At 46.7% G+C, this 19,549-nt stretch overlaps 1 protein-coding gene and 1 pseudogene across 3 annotated transcripts; both read right to left on the bottom strand.

Annotated features, from left to right (window-relative positions):
* Nucleotides 1-153: 153 nt before the first annotated feature.
* On the bottom strand, nucleotides 154-19,453 carry C21H3orf84 (chromosome 21 C3orf84 homolog). Of its 3 annotated transcripts, none has more exons than XM_058678682.1 (5): nucleotides 19,303-19,453; nucleotides 13,846-13,929; nucleotides 11,887-12,000; nucleotides 964-1,020; nucleotides 154-574 (listed from the first exon to the last, which is right to left on the bottom strand). In XM_058678682.1, exons 2-5 carry the CDS (start codon nucleotides 13,870-13,872, stop codon nucleotides 161-163), a joined length of 612 nt encoding a protein of 203 aa, XP_058534665.1. In that variant the 5' UTR covers nucleotides 13,873-13,929; nucleotides 19,303-19,453; the 3' UTR covers nucleotides 154-160. The 3 variants fall into 3 exon arrangements, with proteins under 3 accessions (XP_058534665.1, XP_058534666.1, XP_058534664.1); XM_058678683.1 differs by lacking the exon at nucleotides 19,303-19,453 and adding an exon at nucleotides 14,648-14,713; XM_058678681.1 differs by lacking the exon at nucleotides 19,303-19,453 and having other exon boundaries at nucleotides 13,846-14,030.
* Nucleotides 5,650-5,944, bottom strand: LOC101524390 (10 kDa heat shock protein, mitochondrial-like; annotated as a pseudogene).
* Nucleotides 19,454-19,549: the final 96 nt, after the last annotated feature.

Below are 19,549 nucleotides of genomic sequence, written 5' to 3'. Positions count from 1 at the left end.
TGGACTTGTGGCCTCCTGCAGGCCTTATCCTCTAATTTAGTGGCCAGCTTCAAGGGCAGTGCCTCTTCAACACAGCATACGGATGCCATAGTGCGCATCTGTGGGATCTGGCTCTGCACCCCTGACCTTCAGGATCTGTGAGTCCAAGGAGAATCCTGGGTTAGTAGTCCTTTAATGTACGGGACCAGTCCAAACATTCTGAGACCCCTGCGTGGATGTAGTGCTGCAGCAGCCTGCGTCTTGGCACCCCCGGGAGGTCAGGTAGAGTGTCTGTCACCGAAGCCTGAGTCCCTACTTTGGGGCTGCCACAGTGGCCACCCTGAGATGGCTGACAGAAGTTCTGTTGGTAGGTGGTACTGACGTGTGGGGGACGGACCTGCACAAAGTGGACGAGGCGCTGGGGTTGCTTGCAGGGTTCAGGGGTTGTCCGGAAATCAGACTGGTAGGAGGATTCCAGAGGCCGCTGCCTGCTCAACTCCAGCTCACAGGGAGCCCAGCGCAGGAAGGTGTGCCGCTGCCATAGACGCTGCAGGTCCTTCTGTCTTCCGATACCCTGCAGCAGGCAGTAAGGACCCTTCTCAACGGTACGGGCCCTTGGCCCACAGTCTTGGCACCAGACACCCACTTGGGCCCCAAACTAAACCTGTCTACCTCATGAGGCCTGGCCTCCTTTGTTTGCTTTCTTAGAGATGCCATCCAGTTCAACTTGGAAATCTGGAGAGTCAGTGACGCCTCCCCCAGCCCTACCCAGTTACATGTACCTGCTCTGCTTTGACAGAGGGCATCCATGTAGGGAATGTGAGGAGAATGGCAATGAGGGAGAATGGTACTCCTCTGCCTGTAGAAGCAGCCATCCTCCGCCCCTCAACCCCACCTCCATCAAGGTCTTAGCTGTTCTGCCACCTTCTCTGTCCTCCACCTAGACTAGGGGGACTGGCTGCTTTCATTCTTTCCAACACTCACTTTGTCGAAGGATGTGCGGTTGTCGTGCTTGGAGAAGAAATGCTGCTGTACCGGCTCCTTGAAAAACAGTGACAAACAAGATGCATGGGGACAGTGATATCCTCCGGGTACTGTCTCAGGGCCCATACCGGAGGGAAACGGCCAGGAGCCTCCGCCACACAGGAACCACTAAACTATCAACACTCAAAGGACAGAGGCGACTTAAAGTCACACATCTCTCCTGGGATGGCTTATCCTGGAACTTGCCCTCAAACAGAAGCCTCTGGAGCTAATGGTCAGGAAGGGAGCAGAGGCATCTACCCAGGTATCTTGTCATCAAAGGGCCAGTGGTGTAGGCTTCACACTGAGCCCTTTAAATTTAGATTGCCTGCAACAAGGCTCCAGGCCTCTTCCCCTCTATGCACATGCCCTGTCAACACACCCAGGCTCCTGGCCCTGAAAGACATCTGGAAACTAAAATGTCTGTCCTTCGCTCAAATTCCTTCCTGAGCTCCAGACTCATGAGTCAAGCTCCTACTTGAGGTCTCCACGTAAGTACTTAACGGGACGTCATCTCCAGACACGTCTGAGCTCTGAATCATCCTCATGCCGTCTACCCACAGCAACACCCCTCCCCCAACTCAGACCCTGCAGCTAGGTCCTGTCAGACACCTCAGTATCCCCATGATGCTCTTCTCTCCTATCCCACACCTAATGTGCCAGAAACTCCCATCAAAAGGATGGGACCAGGATCAGACCACTCCTCAGCCTGCCTTCTGCGTCCTTGGTTCCAGGCCAAGGTAAATCATTGCAGGTGATTCCTGCCTAGTGTCCTTACTTCCAAGCTTGCCTCCCCAATCTATTGTCCTCTTAGCAGCCAGTATAATTCCTTTGGTAAGTCAAATAACACTTTAATTGCCAAAAATACACAATAGATCATGTTTTTAATGGTCAGAATCATCACATTGGTCCATGAGACCCACATGCTTTGGGTCCTTCCGGTATCACCAGCCACAGGGCCTCATGGATCCTCAGATATGTCAGGTACTGCCAACTCACGCCCTTCCACCACCATTCCTCCTGGACACACAGATAATTCCCTCTCTTCTTTTTCTTTAGAGGCTTTCCTTGCCTATATGTCAGCAGTCTGCGTTTTTCATTGCTGAATATACTGTTTGATTTTGTATTCTGATATTGCTTATGGATTGACAACTCCCATTGGAACATGAACTCCATGTATACCACGGGGATCAAAAGCTTTTGGAAAAACAATTTTTAAGAATTTTGAACAGAGCCACCAAAGCAAGAGATATAAATAAACCTCAATGTCATTTTAAAAAGTCTGTGTAAACATTTATAAAGAGTATGAAAAGCTACAGATTTGCAGAAAATATCTATGAATTATATATCCAACAAAGAATTAGTATTTAGAATATATAAAGAATTCTAACAATTTAATTAGAAAGTAGGCAAACAGGGTCTGGTGCTGTAGCCTAGTGGCTAAAGTCCTCGTCTTACATGCGCCAGGATTCCACATGGGTGCCAGTTCTTATGCTAGTGGCCCCATGTCAAATCCAGCTCCCTGCTTGTGGCTTGGGAAAGCAGTCAAGGATGGCCCAAAGCCTTGGGACCCTGCACCTGCCTGGGAGACCCAGAGGAGGCTCCAAGCTCCTGGCTTCAGATTGGCATAGCTCTGGCCATTGCGGCTGTTTGGAGAGTGAATCAACAGATGGAAGATCTTTCTGACTCCTCCTCTGTATATCTGAGTTTCCAGTAAAAATAAAATCAGTCTTTTAAAAAAATTAGGCAAACAATGTGAAGACCTTTCACCTAAAAGGCTATGTGGATGGGAAATAATACACAGAAAGATGTTCAATATCAGTCAACATTAGGAAGATGCAAATTTAAGCCACACGATATGTCACCGCATATTTATCTGAATGGCTAAAATTAAAAATAGGGATAAAAGCAAATGTCAGCAGGAATACAGGGCAACTAGATCATTCATGCATTGCTCGTGGGGATGGCATATGATCCAGTCATGCTGGAAAACAATTTGGAAGTTTAAAAGCAAAACAAACACACAAACAAAAAATGTGCCATAGAACCCCCAAAAAATCATACTCCTAAGCATTTACCCAGAGAATAAACTACCCAAATCTGTTCACAAACATTCCTATCAGAGAAGTTTGTAAGAACCAAACACCAAAATTGGTCCAAATCTTTACTAGTAGAATGGTTCAACAAACTGGTACACATGTGCCATGGACTACCACTCAGTCAGGAAAAGAAATAATCCATTTATATGTACAACTTGGGTTTAATTATACTGAGCAAAAAAGCCAATTTCCAAAGATTTCATACTATAGTATCATATTTTTTCAGTAGCACACTTTTAAAAAATGTTTATTTATTTTTATTGGAAAGTCAGATTTATTTAGAGGAGGGAAAGAAAGATCTTCTGTCCTCTGGTTCACTCCCCAAGTATCTGCTATGGCTAGAGCTGAGCTGATCTGAAGCCAGGAGTCAGGACCTTCTTCAGGATCTCCAAAGTGGGTGCAGGCTCCTGAGGCTTTGGGTTTCCTCTTTCTGCTTTGCCAGACTATAAGCAGGGGGCTGGATGGGAAGTGGAACAGCTGGGATATGACCTGGTGCCCACATGGGATCCCGGCAGATGCAAGGTGATGACTTTTAACCACTAGGCTATGGTGCTGGGCCCTTACTGGTACAAAATAATTTTTTTAAAGGTTACACTTTTTTTTTTTAAATATTTATTTTATTTTTTATTGCAAAGGCAGATATACTGGGAGGAAGAGAGACAGAGAGGAAAGATCTTGCATCTATTGATTCATTCCGCAAGTGACCACAGTGGCCGGAGCTGTGCCAATCTGAAGCCAGGAGCCAGGAGCCAGGAGCCTCCTCTGGGTCTCCCACATGGGTGCAGGGTCCCAAGACTTTGGCCCATCCTCAACTGCTTTCCCAGGCCACAAGCAGGGAGCTGGATGGGAAGCGGGATCGCCAGGATTAGAACTGGCACCCTTATGGGATCCTGGCATATGCAAGGCAAGGACTTTAGCCACTAGGCTAATGTGCCGTACCACAGTGGTACATTTTTAAAAATGGAAGAAATATCGGTGGTTAGGAATAGGGGAATGGTGAATGAGTGGGAGGCAAATGGGTATGGTAATAAAAAGACAATACAGGGCTTCTTGTAATATTGGACAGTATTTAAACTGTGGTGATGACCAGACTTACACAGCTGAAAACATTTTCTAGATCTCAACTCTCTCCCTCTCTCACACACAAACAACAGTAAGAATAAAACTGAGGACAACTGAATCAAGCTGACATGTGGCTTAAGTGTCAATGTGTTGCTTGTGATACTACATCTTCATAAAAAGTTACCATTTGGAAAAACTGGACAGAGCAGAGATGGGATCTCTCTGATGTCTTACATATGCTTATGAATCTAGAATCATCTCAGTGCTGGTATCAGCTTTTGAGAAGTCTGGGGCAGGTGCTTGTGGTACTGGTTAAGATGTAGCTCAGAATGTCCACATCCTGCAGAGGAGTGCCCTGCTCATCCTGGCTCCAGTGTCCTGCTAATGGGCACTAAATGGCAGCAGCTCACAGCCCAGGGAGTTGTGCCCTTGCAGTTCACGTGGGGAGAACTAGACGCAATGCTGAGTTTCTGCTTTCGGCCTGGGCCCATCTCAGGTGTTATAGGCACTTAGGGAGTGAACTAGCAGATGGTAGATCTATTGGTGTGTTTGTCTTTTTGCCTTTCAGATAAAATTTTAAAAAATACATCTCTAAGTTGTTAAAGAAAAATAAATAAAAATTGAGAAACAAAACTGAGTGTCTGGGCATTTAGCTTTGTAGTTATGGTGTTGGTCTTGGTTCATAGCAAGTTAAAGCCCCACTTGTGATCCATATTCCTTCTATTACACCTGGGAAGAGAGCAGAGAAGATGACCTAAGAGGTTGGATTTTTGCCACCAGGTGGATATGAAAACAGCCTGGGTCCAGATCTGCAGTTACAGCCATTTGATTTGGAGGGTCAATCAGCAGATAAAAGATCTTTCTCCTCATTCTCTCTCCCACACTCTGCTTTTCAAATACATACATAAATAACTTTTTAAAAACAACATATTTTGATGGAAGGTGGGCAGTGCCGTGATGCTTCAGCTGACTAATCCTCCATCTTTAAGCTGAGATTCTATATGGGTACCAGTTTGTGTCCTGGCTGCTCCACTTCCCTTCCAAGACCCTGCTTATGGCCTAGGCAAATGGCCCAAAGCGTTGGGACCCTGCACCCATGAGAGAGACCTGGAAGAAGCTCCAGGCTGCTCACTTCGGATCAGCACAGATCTGGCTGTTGTGGCCACTTGGGGAGTAAACCAGAGGATGGAAGATCTTTCTGTCTCTCCTTCTCCCTGGAAATCTGCATTTCTAATAAAAATAAGGAAAATGCAGCATATTATTATACCTTTGTTTAATTCGCAGCTTTGACCTCTTTTGTTTATATATTTTATTTGGACATGTTTATACTGGGGAACAATGAAACTAAAGTTTAGAGACAAACAGGTATCATTATTTTAGACAGCATCAGTTTATTATAAAAGAGACATGGCAATTATTTACATGATGAAAGAATTTAGAACTTCAATAGACTGGGCAGCTTCATGTGATGCCGTTTCAACAGAATTCAGTCTACATAATTTCCAAGAATGTTACCATCTCTAAATAGAAAACAATTCTTGTCATTTAGAAGCACTTTGGTGCCTCCATATTTTGAAAGAAGAGCTTTATCTCTTGCTTTCACACTAACTGGTTACTCTCTTTAGAGCCTGATCCCACAGCCATTATTGTTGCCTGCAACACTTTTCCTTGAGATTTTTCTGGGAGCATGTGCCTTCTTTGGTGACGGTTTCCGCAGCACTCCTTTCAACCAACACCTGGTCAAAGAGAGGAAGACACTTCCTCAGTGCTTGTCCAGCCATGGCCGTAGCTCCTGCTCTGCTCTCGTGCTGCAAGGAGACGGGTTCTGACTTCTGATTCCAACTTCTTTCTAAGGCCGGCTCTAAGGTAGCAATGATGTCTGAAATAATAGGGTTCCTGCCATTCTCATGGGAAAACTGGGTTGAGCTCCTGGCTTCAGCTTAGACCAGGTGTGGTTACTTCAGGCATTCAGAGCATGAACTAACAGATGGCAGTCAAAGTTTAAAAAAAGAGAAAAAGAAAAAGAAATTGGGGGCCAGGCACAGTAGTCTAGTGGCTAAAAGTCCTTGCCTTGCATGTGTCTAGGATCCCACGTAGGTGCCGGTTCTAATCCCCCAGCTGTTCCACTTCCCATCCAGCTCTCTGCCTGTGACCTGGGAAAGCAGTAAAAGACTGCCCAAAGCCTTGGGACCCTGAACCCACATGGGAGACTCAGAAGCAGCTCCGGGCTCCTGGCTTCAGATCAGCTCAGTTCTAGCTGTTGGGGTCACTTGGGGAGTGAATCAATGGACAGAAAAATCTCTCTTTCTCTCCTTGTCTGTGTAAATCTGACTTTCCAATAGAATAAGTCAATCTTAGTGGAAACTGTAAAAAAAAAAAAAAAATGCAGTAGGGACCTGGCGTGATAGCCTGCTGGCTAAATCCTCACCTTGTTTCCACCAAGATCCCATATGGATGTATCCCAACTGCTCCACTTCCCATCCAGCTCCCTGCTTGTGGCCTGGGAAAGCAGTCGAGGACGCCCCAAAGCCTTGGGATCCTGCACCTGCATGGGAGACCCAGAAGAAGCTCCTGGCTCCTGGCATTGGATTGGCTCAGCTCCAGCTACTGCGGCCGCTCAGGGAATAAAGTAGCAGACGGAAGATCTATCTCTTTGTATATCTTCCTTTCCAATAAAAACAAATAAATCTTTTTAAAAAGGAAATGTTCAGTTGACCCCTAGATGTCTTTACCACTTTGTAAAAATATTTAAATTTATTTTCATTTTATCTAAAAGGCAGAGGGGTAAAGGAAGAGATCTTCCCTTTGCAGTGTCACTTCGGTTGGGTCAGGCTGATGGCAGGGGCCTGGAACCCAAACTGGGACTCCCATGAGGGTGGTAGGGACCCAAGTTCTTGAGCCATCACCTGCTGCCTCCCAGGAGACTGGATCAGAAGTGGAGGAACTGGGACTCATACCAGATATTTCAATTTAGGTTGTAGGCACATTAAATGGCGATTTTACCACTTTGTCGAACGCCTGCCTTCCTTGCCCACAGAATGGCCCGCAGCTCCAAATGTGGATGCTTCTGCTGTTGGAGGCAGCTCCTCTTCAGGGAAACTCATTATTCCTGCAGTGGCAGGATCAGCTATCGCCTCCCACTGATTTGAGTTTTGTTCTCAGCACTGTGGGAGTATGGTGAGAAGAGCAGTCATTTCCTCCCCACCCAGGCAGCTCTGGGGTTTTTTTCTTTTCCTGAGGAGAATGATCACCTACATCTTTGCATTTAAGCCACTGGAGCTCCTTTTCCACTACGTGGTCTCCAGGCATGTGGGGGCCAAGGTTGGGCTTTTCCACTTAAGGAGCCTTGAAAAAGAGGTTAAGTGTTCAGGGAGGGGGTAATATCTACATCTAGAGGCTGGCTGGTCTGAAGTCAGCAGAGTGCTAAGAGGGAGCATTCTGTGGCAGGCTGGGGTTTGGGGCAGCAGCCAGGGCTCAGCAGTTGTAGGACTGTGGCTATGAATGTCTGCAATGGTGGTCTGCCCTTAGGAATGAACAGGAACCAAGTTACACTTTCCAAGAGTTATAGCAGGTGACAACTGGGATAAGCTAGCCTGGCTTAGAAGAAAAAAATGAAGGAGGAGAGAAAGGAGTTTTCTTGCATCTCAATGTCCTGGCAAACTGTCCCTGCCCCTCCCACCAGAGGAAAATGGATGCCACATCTTGCACAGGTTTAAGCAACAAAATCCTCATCAGGTAGCTGAAAGCACGTGCCGCTGGCCAGTATGCACAGTCCCGAGCAGCTTCTTTAATTAAAACAGCTTTACGTTCCCGAAAGAACCAGGAGACTTGACATTTATACAACCTGAGCCCAAGACACACCGGGCCTGGTATTTGGAGATACAACTAATGTTTGCAGATTCTTTCTGTGGAAACTTTTTACTTTAACCAGTGGCCAGAACACGTTTCCCATGTGGCCATCCCGAGGGAATGAGTTTATTAGATTCAGAGGACATTCTGGTGTCTGGGCTGACAGCTGCCTCTGCAAGCTAACTGCAGACTTTGAGCAGGAAGAGCCACGTGGCCTATTTTTTTTTTTTTTTTTTTTTAAGATTTATCTGTTAGGGGGCTGGCTTTGTGGCATAGCGAGAAAAGCTGCTACCTGCAGTGCTGGCATTCCAGATGGGTATCCTGGCTGCTCCACTTCTAACCTAACCCCCTGCTTGCTAATGAGCCTTGGAAAGCAGTGGAAGATTTCTCAAATGTTTGTGCTCCTGCACCCATGTGGAGACCCAGAAGAAGTTCTTGGCTCCCAGCTTTGGCCTGGCCCAGCCCTGACTGATGCAGCCATACAGAAAGTTAATCAGTACATGGAAAATCTCTCTCTCTCTGTTATCTCTGTGTTGCAAATAAATAGATACATCTATTTATTTATTTATTTGAAAAGCAGAGTTACAGACAGAGATTGCGAGACAAAAATCATTCATCTTTTGATTCATTTCCCAAACAGCAATAATTTGCCAGGGCTGGAGCCAAGAGGCAGGAGCTTCATCGAGTGATGGAGGTCCAAGCACCCAAGGAGCATCTCACTGCCTTTTCCAGGCCACTTGCAAGGAATTGCTATCCTTCACCTGAAGCATCAGCATCGCATGTAGGCACCAGTACATGTTCTGGATGTTCATCTTCTGATCCAGCTCTCTGCTTATGGCCTGGGAAAGCAGCAGCAGATGGCCCAAGTCCTTGGGCCTGTCACACCTGCACGGGAGACCCAGAAGAAGCTCCTGGCTTCCAGCTTCAGATCAGCTCAACTTTGGCGATTGTAGCCATTTGGTGGGAGTGAATCAGTGGATAGAAAATTCCTCTCTCTCTATTTCTCCTTCTCTGTGTGTAAAATCTGCCTTCCAAATAAAAATTAGTAAATCTTTTTTTTTTTAAGATTTACTTTTATTGGAAACTTAGATATACAGAGAGGAGGAAAGACAGAGAGGAAGAACTTATGTCCAATGATTCACTCCCCAAACAGCCACAGCAGCTGGAGCTGAGACTCTTCTGGGAGACCTGAAGCCAGGAAACCTGAGACTCTTCCGGGTCTCCCACACGGGTGCAGGGTCCCAAGGCTTTGGGCCATCCTTGACTGCTTTCCCAGGCCACAAGCAGGGAGTTGGATGGGAAGTGAGGCTGCTAGGACTAAAATCTGCGCCCATGTGGGATCTTGACGCATGCAAGCCAGCTAGGCTACAGCACCAGGCTCAAATAAGTAAATCTTAAACAAAAGAGTGGAGGAGCCAGGACACCAACCAGTATCCATATAGATATCATGTTACAGGCAGTGTTTTATCCACTGTGTGAAAACACCAGTCCCAGCTGCTGGTATCTTATGCCACAACTGGTATCTTGTACCAGTTGCTGGTAACATATGCCACAACTCTAGCCATTACAGGCTGTTTCTTTCCTTACATTGTCCCTATTCCATCACTCTCACAATGGAGGTTGCCCTGGATGGATGAATTTTTGACAACTACATTTGAGCCTACTTTGGTAAGAAGTGCAAGGTGGTCCTTCCAACTGGAAATGCTAAGAAGTTCAGGTTCCACCCGATGGCTGATTCTAGGATCTCTCAATTAGGGAAAGCATTTCTTGGGAAATCCAGTAGGACTTGTCCAGAAGCTGGGGAACCAGCAAGCACATTCTGGGCTCCCCTTTGGTCCGCTCTGTCTTCCTTCTCCCTAACCTTGCCCGGAAGGCTGACTGAGTGCCCCTCTAAGACCAGGCTCCCTTTGTCCAGTCACCAAGGAGCTCTAGGAGGTAACAGAGGGAAAGAAGGAGGTGGTACTTCCTCTCCTGGTGCTCTCTTGGGACAGCTCCTGCTTGACTCTGACCCCAGCCTTCCCTCAGTGTGGCTCTCACCACACTACTTCCCACTTAGCCCTCTAGGCTCAGCAGCAATAACCACTGGGTTTTTGTTACTGGGTTATTTAATTACTGGGCTGTTGTTGCCAACCCATGAGACCCCTTTTTCCCAAGAGCTTCTGCATCCACTCCTTCACCTTCTGTTTTGAGTTTGCTTTCATGGTTGGAACCCTGGCTGATAACACACAGGGCCTCCTTCATGTCTCTAGATAGGCAAATGGTAGAAGACCTGGGCCCTGTCTCTCTCTCCCAAAAATAAGACTTATCTTCTTTCCTTTCTTTTTTTTTAATATTTATTTTTATTGGAAATGCAGATTTACATAGAGAAGGAAAGACAAAAAGAAAGATCTTCCATCCACTGATTTGCTCCCCAAGCGGCTGCAACAGAGCCGAGCCAATCTGAACCCAGGAGCCAGGAGGCTCCCTCAGGTCTCCCACATGGGTGCAGGATCCCCAGGCCTTGAACCCTCCATTACTTTCCCAGGCCACAAGCAGGGAGCTAGAAGGAAAGTGGAACAGCTGGGACATGAATCGGTGCCCATATGGGATCCTGGCACATGCAAGGTGAAGACTCCAGCCACTAGGCTACTGCACCAGGCTTTCTTTCTTAGTTTTCTTTTCTTTCTTCCTTTTTCTTTCTTCCTTTCTTTTTTCCTTCCTTCCTTCCTTCTTTTTTTCTTTCTAAATATTTATTTTTATTGGAAAGGAAAATTTAAAGAAAGAAAGAAAGATCTTCTATTTACTGGTTCACTCTGCAAATGGCCACAACAGCCACAGCTGAGCCAATCAGGAGCAGAACCCAGAAGACCCCTAAGGGTCTCCCATGAGGGTGCACAGTCCCAAGACTTTGGGTCATCCTTCACTGCTTTCCCAAGCAGAGAACTGCCTGCTCCATGTAAGTGGAGCAGCCAGGTCACATTACCAGTACCCATGTGGAATGCTCATGCTTGCAGGTAGAGGATTAACCAGGTGATTATGCCAGCCCAAAAGCTTTTTCAAGCTACCTTAGGCTCCCTCTGCCATCCCTCCTTCCAGTCCTCTGTGACTAGATGTGTGCACTAGTACCCAGTCTCTTCCTATACCACTGCTCTGTCTGACCAAAGGAAGCCTGCTGTTCATTCTCAAAGTTTTGGACCATGAGGCCAGCTGTGGCTGGACAATGGGGTTTGGAGGCATCAATGGTGGTTGTCAGCAAAATTCAAGGCTCACTTCCTGAGTTCTAGAGGCTCTTGTCCCATAGCTACACATTCTATCTGCACCCTGGCCTTCCTCCTCTTTCCTTTATTTGTTTACTTGAAAGGCAGAGTTACAGAGAGGCAGAAACAGAGAAAGAATCTTTCCTCTGCTAGCTGATTCCCACAACAAATGGACTGGCCCAAGTCTAAGTCTGTTTGTTGGAACCAGAACTGCAGTGAGATCTTATGGGTGGGCAGGAGCCCAAGCTCTGAGGCAGCATTCACTGTTTTCCCAAGCACCTTAGCAGGGAATTAGATTGGAAGCAGAACAGTTGGGATTTAAAGTGACACATGGGAAGCCGTATCGTTAAGTGACAGCTTAATTCACTGAGTCACAAAACCAGCTGGCCCTTCCTTCCTCCTACTAGAAGGAGTAGTGAGCAAGACTGTCCAATTTGGCACCTGCCCTTCTCTGCCCTATCTGTAGGGAGAAGATCTGACAGTTCAGGAAAGAAGAGCCAAGCCCTCATGGCTTCCCCAGGGATTGGATGGTCCTGAGTGTCAGTCCTTCAGGAGGAGGGCTGGTTTTGATGCCTGTAGTGCCTGGGAAAGCAGGAAGTTGCCCAGTTACCTTCACATCCCGGGGGGTTGCCTTTTACCTGACATCGCTGCAGGAATGCTGCTGGAGGCTGGGGCTTGGCTGCAAGGCGGTATTCTCTAGCACTTTCGCTCTTGAATTGGCCTCTGTAATGCCCGTAGAAACCACTGTTGTGCTATAAGAAGGCAGAAGGTAGAAGGCAGACACACTCAAACCCCCGTTCTTGGTTCCAGATCTCAGGGTCCCCACCTGAGGATTCCAAGGAATCCAGACTAGAATCCCCTTGTGGGACTTCCTGACAGAATATAAATAATATAGAGGAGAAGGGCTAGCAAAAATGTGTTTCCATCTGTTACTGGGACAGTTGGCCCCAGCTGTGCTGACTCACCTGGGAGGGCTATGTGTGTGATGCGGGTGAGTTGGGTGAGGAGAGGCAATAGTGGTGTACGTGGTACTTCCCTACTGTGCTCAAACATCCCTGAAGTGCAAAAGTCCACTTCCTCCTCATCTATCGACAAAGTTGTGAGCACCTGTTTGCCACCCACAGTCATTCCAAAAGGAGTGTTTCACCAACAGAGAATGCCTTCTGGAGAGAACTTTAGAGAAAAGCACTGGGAGATTATGGAAATGTGCCTCCATCAGGGGTACAAGAAGGGAGTTCCACTCTGCTGACGCCGTTAGGTGGGCATCCCATGGGTAGTCACACCTGCAAGTTCTCAAGGCCTCACCTCTTTGTCTTGAGATCTGATAACGGTCTCCAATCACCCACAGTCACAACTCTGAGTGAAAAAAACCGTCTATCCTGAGCATGACCGCTGGCCATCAAGGGAGGCTACTTAACAGGCCTAGGAAGGTCTTAAGTCTTTCTTATGTCTTATGTCTTTCCATCCCTGTAAGACTATCCACCCTGCTACCATTTGTCAACCATTGCTTGTTGCCTTTTTATTGGTTCAACAGTATTTAGTGGACCTTAACTCTATTCCAGGCAGGGAGCTGGGCATGGAAAACAGGCAGTCTTGGCCCTCAGGATGTTCCCAAAGTAGAGAGCCAGTCAAATTCAAAGTCAGGTGGTAATGGAACTATAGCAGGGAGCAAAGGGGGTGTTGGACAGATGATGTGCTGTAGTTGGCTAGTGTGAGAACAGGATACATTATGGGGGACAGGCTATCAGGAAGGTCAGGAAGGCTCCAGGAATGATCTCAACAGCAGAGGAGAAAGAGGCAGCTCAGGGCTCCTCCAAGCAGCCTGGATATTGGATGAAACATCTTCTCATCCCACTCTCAGGACTTGCGCAGATTTCAGGCGCAACCATAGGCACCAATGTTATTCTAAAGTGCATTCTTGGGGCCAGCATGACGGCTCAATTGGCTAACCCTTTACCTCCAAGCACTGGCATCCCATGTGGGTGCTGCTTCATATCCCAGCTGTTCCATTTCCCATCCAGCTTCCCTGCCTGTAGCCTGGGAAAGCAGTGGAAGATGTCCCAAAGCCTTGGGACACATGGGAGACCTGGAAGAGGCTCCTAGCTCCCGGCTTTGGATCAGCTCAGCTCCGGCTATTGCAGCTATTGGGGAAGCAACTAATGGATAGAAGATTTTTGTCTCTTCTCTCTGTATATCTGCCTTTCCAATAAAATAAATAAATCTTCTTTAAAAATCTTTTAGGGCCTTGTGGCGTGGCCTAGCGGCTAAAGTCCTCGCCTTGAACGCGCCGGGATCCCACATGGGCATCGGTTCTAATCCCGGCAGCTCCACTTCCCATCCAGCTCCCTGCTTGTGGCCTGGGAAAGCAGTCGAGGACAGCCCAATGCATTGGGACCCTGCACCCGCGTTGGAGACCTGGAGGAGGTTCCTGGCTCCTGGCTCCGGATTGGCGCAGCACCGGCCGTTGTGGCTCACTTGGGGAGTGAATCATCGGACGGAAGATCTTCCTCTCCGTCTCTCCTCCTCTCTGTATATCTGACTTTGTAATAAAATAAATAAATCTTAAAAAAAAATCTTTTAAAAAAGTGTACTCTTACCCAGGAGCCTATTAAAGCACTTTGCATCTTTCCAGGAAGGGAACTGAAATGTCCACTTTTCTTCTTGTCTTTTTAAGGCTATGTCTGAGGAAAGAGATGTATAGTCAGCTTCTTGTTGCTTAGAGACAAGGCACTAGTGACTCCACAATGCTGCTGTTTGTTGAGGCAGCACCCAGTCTGGGGCTTCTTGGTGCTGCTTTTTCTTCTCCATGAGAGATAAATCTTGGCATTAGCAGGCAGGGAGGGCCCTTATGTAAGCACATTATAGGGCTCCACAGTGGAGTCACATGGACTTGCAGCCAACGCTATATTGAAAAATATTGTTGAGGCAAGCCACGTACTTTTAAAGCTATGCATTAAAAATGTTATCACCTACTTAAAAGGCAGAACAATAGGCCAAGAAGACATTCCACCTATTGATTTAGCAACGGGTCTATATGTAAACACATATACATCCATGTGGATATGTGTGTATGTAGGTAACCATCCTGCCAGGAATTAAATTTAGCAAGCATTGCATAGAGTTAGAAGAAACGTTTAAGAGGTTGATGGCTCCTAAGACTGTAGCTTCAGAATAAAGCTGTGCCCACATACCTGCTAAAGTGTACGGTTACTGGGAATGGTTATCAGGACAGATAGATGCTCCGAGGGTCACGGTGAAGGACCAAGAGTGGAACTGCGGGATACAAGGAAGAGCACACAAATGTTTGTCATCATGCTTGTCAGCCTGAGCGTCCCTTGCACACATTATTGACTTTTGTTTATGACACGGGGACAGGAACACTTCATGTCATTTACTAACCGAAAGATGCTGGCCATTTGAACGAGTTGTTGATAAGTTCAGCTGGAGTGACGACTTGATTCCTGTCATCCACATGGGAGACCTAGATTGAGATACTGGCTCTTAGCTTCAGTCTTTTCTTGCGGGGGGGGGGGGCAGATGTTACAGGTACTCAAGGTAATAGCAGATGGGAGCTCTCTGTCAAATAAAGACAATGTTTACTTTGCTTTAACATGCATTTATTTTGGGCCCGCCTTACAAGCACTAGAATCCCAAATGGGCATCAGTTCTAACCCTGGAGGCCCTGCTTCCCATCCAGCTCCCTGCTTGTGGCCTGGGAAATCAGTCGAGGACAGTCCAAAGCCTTGGGATCTTGCACCTGTGTGGAAGTCCCAGAAGAGGCTCTGGGCTCCTGACATCAGATTGGCACAGGTCCTGCCATTGCAGCTACTTGGGGAGTGAACCACCAGATGGAAGATCTTTCTCTCTGTAAACCTGACATTCCAATAAAAATAAATTAAAAATAAATAAATAAAAATAAAAAGTTCAACAATAGGAAACACTCAGACTCCAGTGGTTTTCATTGGCAGAAAACCTAATATCCAGAAAGCCTAGTGCAATTGGTCTAGAGAGATCCTCCCATATACTTATGGGTGTAAAAAGGTTCATTGTAGCATTTATATATATGCTGAGTATCCCTTATATGAAATGTTTGAACACAAAAGTGTTTTCAGATTTCAGACTTTAAAATATTGGCATATACGGGCCCGGCGGCGTGGCCTAGCGGCTAAAGTCCTCGCCTTGAAAGCCCTGGGATCCCATATGGGCGCCGGTTCTAATCCCGGCAGCTCCACTTCCCATCCAGCTCCCTGCTTGTGGCCTGGGAAAGCAGTTGAGGACGGCCCAATGCACTGGGACACTGCACCCGCGTGGGAGACCCGGAAGAGGTTCCAGGTTCCCGGCTTCGGATCGGCGCGCACCGGCCCGTTGCGGCTCACTTGGGGAGTGAATCATCGGACGGAAGATCTTCCTCTCTGTCTCTCCTCTGTATATATCTGGCTGTAATAAAATGAATAAATCTTTAAAAAAAATATATATTGGCATATACGAGGTGAGATATCCTGGGGTAAGTCTAAATATAAAATTTGCTTGTGTGGCCAGTGCTGTGACATAGCAAGCTAAGCTTCCACTTGTGGCACTGGGATCCCATATGGACACCAACTGCAGTACCATCTGCTCCACTTCCATTCCAGCTCCATGCTTACAGCCTGGGAAGGTAACAAAGGATAGCTCTTGTCCTTGGGCCCCTGTGTTCAAGTGGGAGACCCGGAGGAAGTTTCTGGCTCTTGGTTTTGGATTGGCTCAGCTCTGGCCATTGTTGCTGAAGAATGAATCAGTGGATAGAAAACCTGTTCTACTTTCTCCTTCTCTCTGTAACTCTGCCTTTCAAATAAAAATATTAAAAATTTGAGACAACGAAAATTAAAAAAAAAAAAAAAAACTGAAGCAGAGAGACGAAAAGAGAGACATCTGGGACCCCTGGTTGGTTCACTCCCCAAAAAGCCCACAATGGCTGGGGCTGCACGGGGCTAAAGTTAACAGCAAGATGCAACCCAGGCCTTCCACAAGGGTGGAAAGACCCCATTCCCTGCAGCCATCACTGTGACCTCTCAGGTCTGCATTAGCAGGAAGCTGAAGCCACAAACTGAACCTAGGAACCCCAATATGTGACATGGGTACCTTCACTGGTAGCCTAATTACCTGCTCTAAATTTTACAATATTTTTAGCAGGCCTATGTTTTGTGAACTGTCATCACATGAGTCAGGTGTGAAATGTTCCACTTGTGGTATGTCAGTACTTTAAGAAGTTTTTGGATTTTGGAACATATCAGATTTTGGGTTTTTAGGTTATGAATACTCAACCTGTGTAGGCTGAAAAAACTGTAAGCATCCTGAGGATTCATCCATAGGACAATGATGACAAAAATAAACTATGGCTGAATGGCTAAATCCTCACCTTCAAGTGCCGGGATCCCATAGGAGCACCAGTGCATGTCCTGGCTGCTCCACTTTCCTTCTAGATCCCTGCTTGTGGCCTGGGAAACCAGTGGAGGACTGCCCAATGTCTTGGGACCCTGAACTCTTTTTTTTTTAATTAATTTATTTTTATTGGAAAGTCAGATATACAAAGAGGAGGAAAGACAGAGAGGAAGATCTTCCATCGCACGCGGGTGCAGGGTCCCAAGACTTTGGGCCGTCCTCGACTGCTTTCCCAGACAACAAACAGGGAACTGGATGGGAAGTGGGGCCACTGGGATATGAACTGTTGCCCATATAGGACCCTGGCATGTGCAGGGCAAGGAATTAAGCTGCTCCATTACCTCACCGAGCCTGTGACCCTGCACTCTTATAGGAGGCCTGGAAGAAGATCCTCGTTCCTGGCTCCATATCAGCTCAGATCCAGGCATTCTGGCCATTTGGGGAGTGAACCAGAGGATGGAAGATCTTTCTCTCTGTTTCTCCTTCCTTTTTAAAATTTGATATGCCTCTCTAATAAAAATAAATCTTTAAAAATAATCTATACTCACAGAATGAAAAACTGGAGGTTACTATGAATATGTTAAAAATATTTTAATTCACAGAGATAAACCAGAAACATGTTAGAAAGTCAAGTTGTAAGGACCAATATTGGCAGGTTAAATTATTTCCTGCAGCATTAAAAAAATCTCATATGGTCATCAGTTCAAGTCCTGGCTGCTCCACTTCCTATCCAGTTCCCTGCTAATAAATTTTGTAGAACAACAGAGGATGGCACAAAAGCTTAGGCCCCTGCCATCTGCTGAAAGACCTGGATGAAGCTTTAACTTCTGGCTCTAGCCTAGCAGAGCCCTGTCTGTGGCCATTTGGGATAGAAGATCTCTTTCTACCTCTCCCTTTCTCTCTGTAACTATTTCAGATAAAACACTAATTTTAAAAAGTTTTAAAAAGATGTATGAAGCATATTGTTTAAGTGCAATCATTGGTGTGCAGTAGGTTAAGCTGCCTTTTTTGATGCTGAGTCCTCTATCAGTATGGTTCAAGTCATGGCTGGTGCTTCTGATCCAGTTCCCTGCTAATGTGCTTCAAAAGGCAGCAGAAGATAGCTCAGATGCTCGAGACCTTGTCATCCGTGAAGGAGATCCAGATAGAGTTCCTGGCTCCTGGCTTTGGCACGGGGCAAAAGAAACTCATTATGGCCATTTGGAGAGTGAGCCAGCAGATGGAAGATCTCTTCCTCTCTGCTTTTCAGATATATTATTTATTTATTATCAGAAAGACTGATTTACAGAGAGAAGGAGAGACAGAAAGATCCTCCATTGACTAGTTCATTCTCTAAGTGGCTGGAACTGAGCCAATCCGAAGCTAGGAACCAGGAGTCTCTATTGTGTCTTCAAAGCGGGTGCAGGGTCCCAAGGACTTGGCCGTCCTTGACTGCTTTCCTAGGCCACAAGCAGGGAGCTGCATAGGAAGTGGAGCAGCCAGGACACAAATCGGTACCCATATGGGATAGTGGCACCACAGGGTGAGCTATAGCACTGGCCCCTCAGATAAATAAATCTTAAAATATGGGACTTGAAAATTATATTATTTATAAAATGAAACAAATGGGCAAAAACAATGCTCTATATCAACTAAAAATATAAAGCATGCACAGAAACAAGCCAGCTTATTACAGCAATCATGTAGGGAGGAGAGTAAGGACAGTATCTTATCAGGGTCTCAAGGGAGAGACAAGAGGTTTTCAACTCCACAATCTTTTTTTTTTTATCTTTGATACTTTCTGAGATACATGTAGAATACACCTAGAAATATTGCTACCATCAAGATAGTGAACGTAACCCTCCCTCGCCTTCAAATTTCCTTCTGTCCATTGCTAATCCTTCACTATGGCTCCGTTTCTCTCAGGTAACCCCCATTCTGCTCTTCAGTGTTATGGTGTGAATTACAGAACCTACACAAATAGAACCTTACATATAAGGAAAACTGCACTGTATGTTTTCTTTGGTGTGTGATTTTTTACTTGGTGTAGTTATTTTGAGATTTACCACTATTGTCCTGTTGTATCAGTTGGTCACTCCTGTCTCTCGCCTGTAGTTTTTCCCCTCATGGATGTACCAAATCTCTCCTTCTGGCCTTGCAATCCACACACCAGATTCTTTTTTCCCCCTTACTAATATCCCTGAGACAATTCCTGTCAGGGTCACCCATGTCACAGTTTCACTCATTTTTCCTGACACCTCAGCCATGTGTGTCACAGCTGATTTCTTCCCTTGACAGTTTTCTCTGGCTTTTTTGTCGGCTTTCCCCTTACCCTGCAGGCCCAGCGTATCCCGGGCTCCACCCAATTTCATCGCCGCGATACTCCTTCACTGTGTCTGTGAATGCTATCCTGTTTCATTGATTCCAAAATCATCTCTCACCCTCAGCAGCAGTTATATCTCCCTGGCTTCGGTCCACAGTCCCTGCCCTTACGCTATTCCAGCCCCCAACAGGCCACCAACCCCTGCCACTTTCTTGCCTTTTGCCCTCTTTTTCTTCAGGGCCTCAGTTCTGTGGCTCCAGCTGAGCCTCCTATTCTAGAAGCTTCCAGTGCCCTGCCTTGGCGCACATCACCTCAGCCCCAGTCACACACTGACCTCTTGACCCCATCCCGGCGCTGTCCCCTCACAGGCGGCTCCTCCCCAGTGTCCGTTTAGAATAACCCTGTTTGCCCCACTGCCAGCGGCGTGGAGCGAGCCAGGTGAGGAGGGTCTGCCTTGAGCAGCCAAGTTTGAGAGTGGAGGTTTGAGGGCACATCCCGGAGGGCATGTACGTGAGCGCGAGGCGGCGGCATGCGCGGCGACGCAGGAAGGGGAATCCCAACCTTAAAACTTTTTCCCAGAA

The sequence above is a fragment of the Ochotona princeps genome, chromosome 21 (assembly GCF_030435755.1).
Source record: "Ochotona princeps isolate mOchPri1 chromosome 21, mOchPri1.hap1, whole genome shotgun sequence".
NCBI lineage: Eukaryota > Metazoa > Chordata > Mammalia > Lagomorpha > Ochotonidae > Ochotona > Ochotona princeps.
This window is presented reverse-complemented; position numbering and strand designations above follow the sequence as displayed.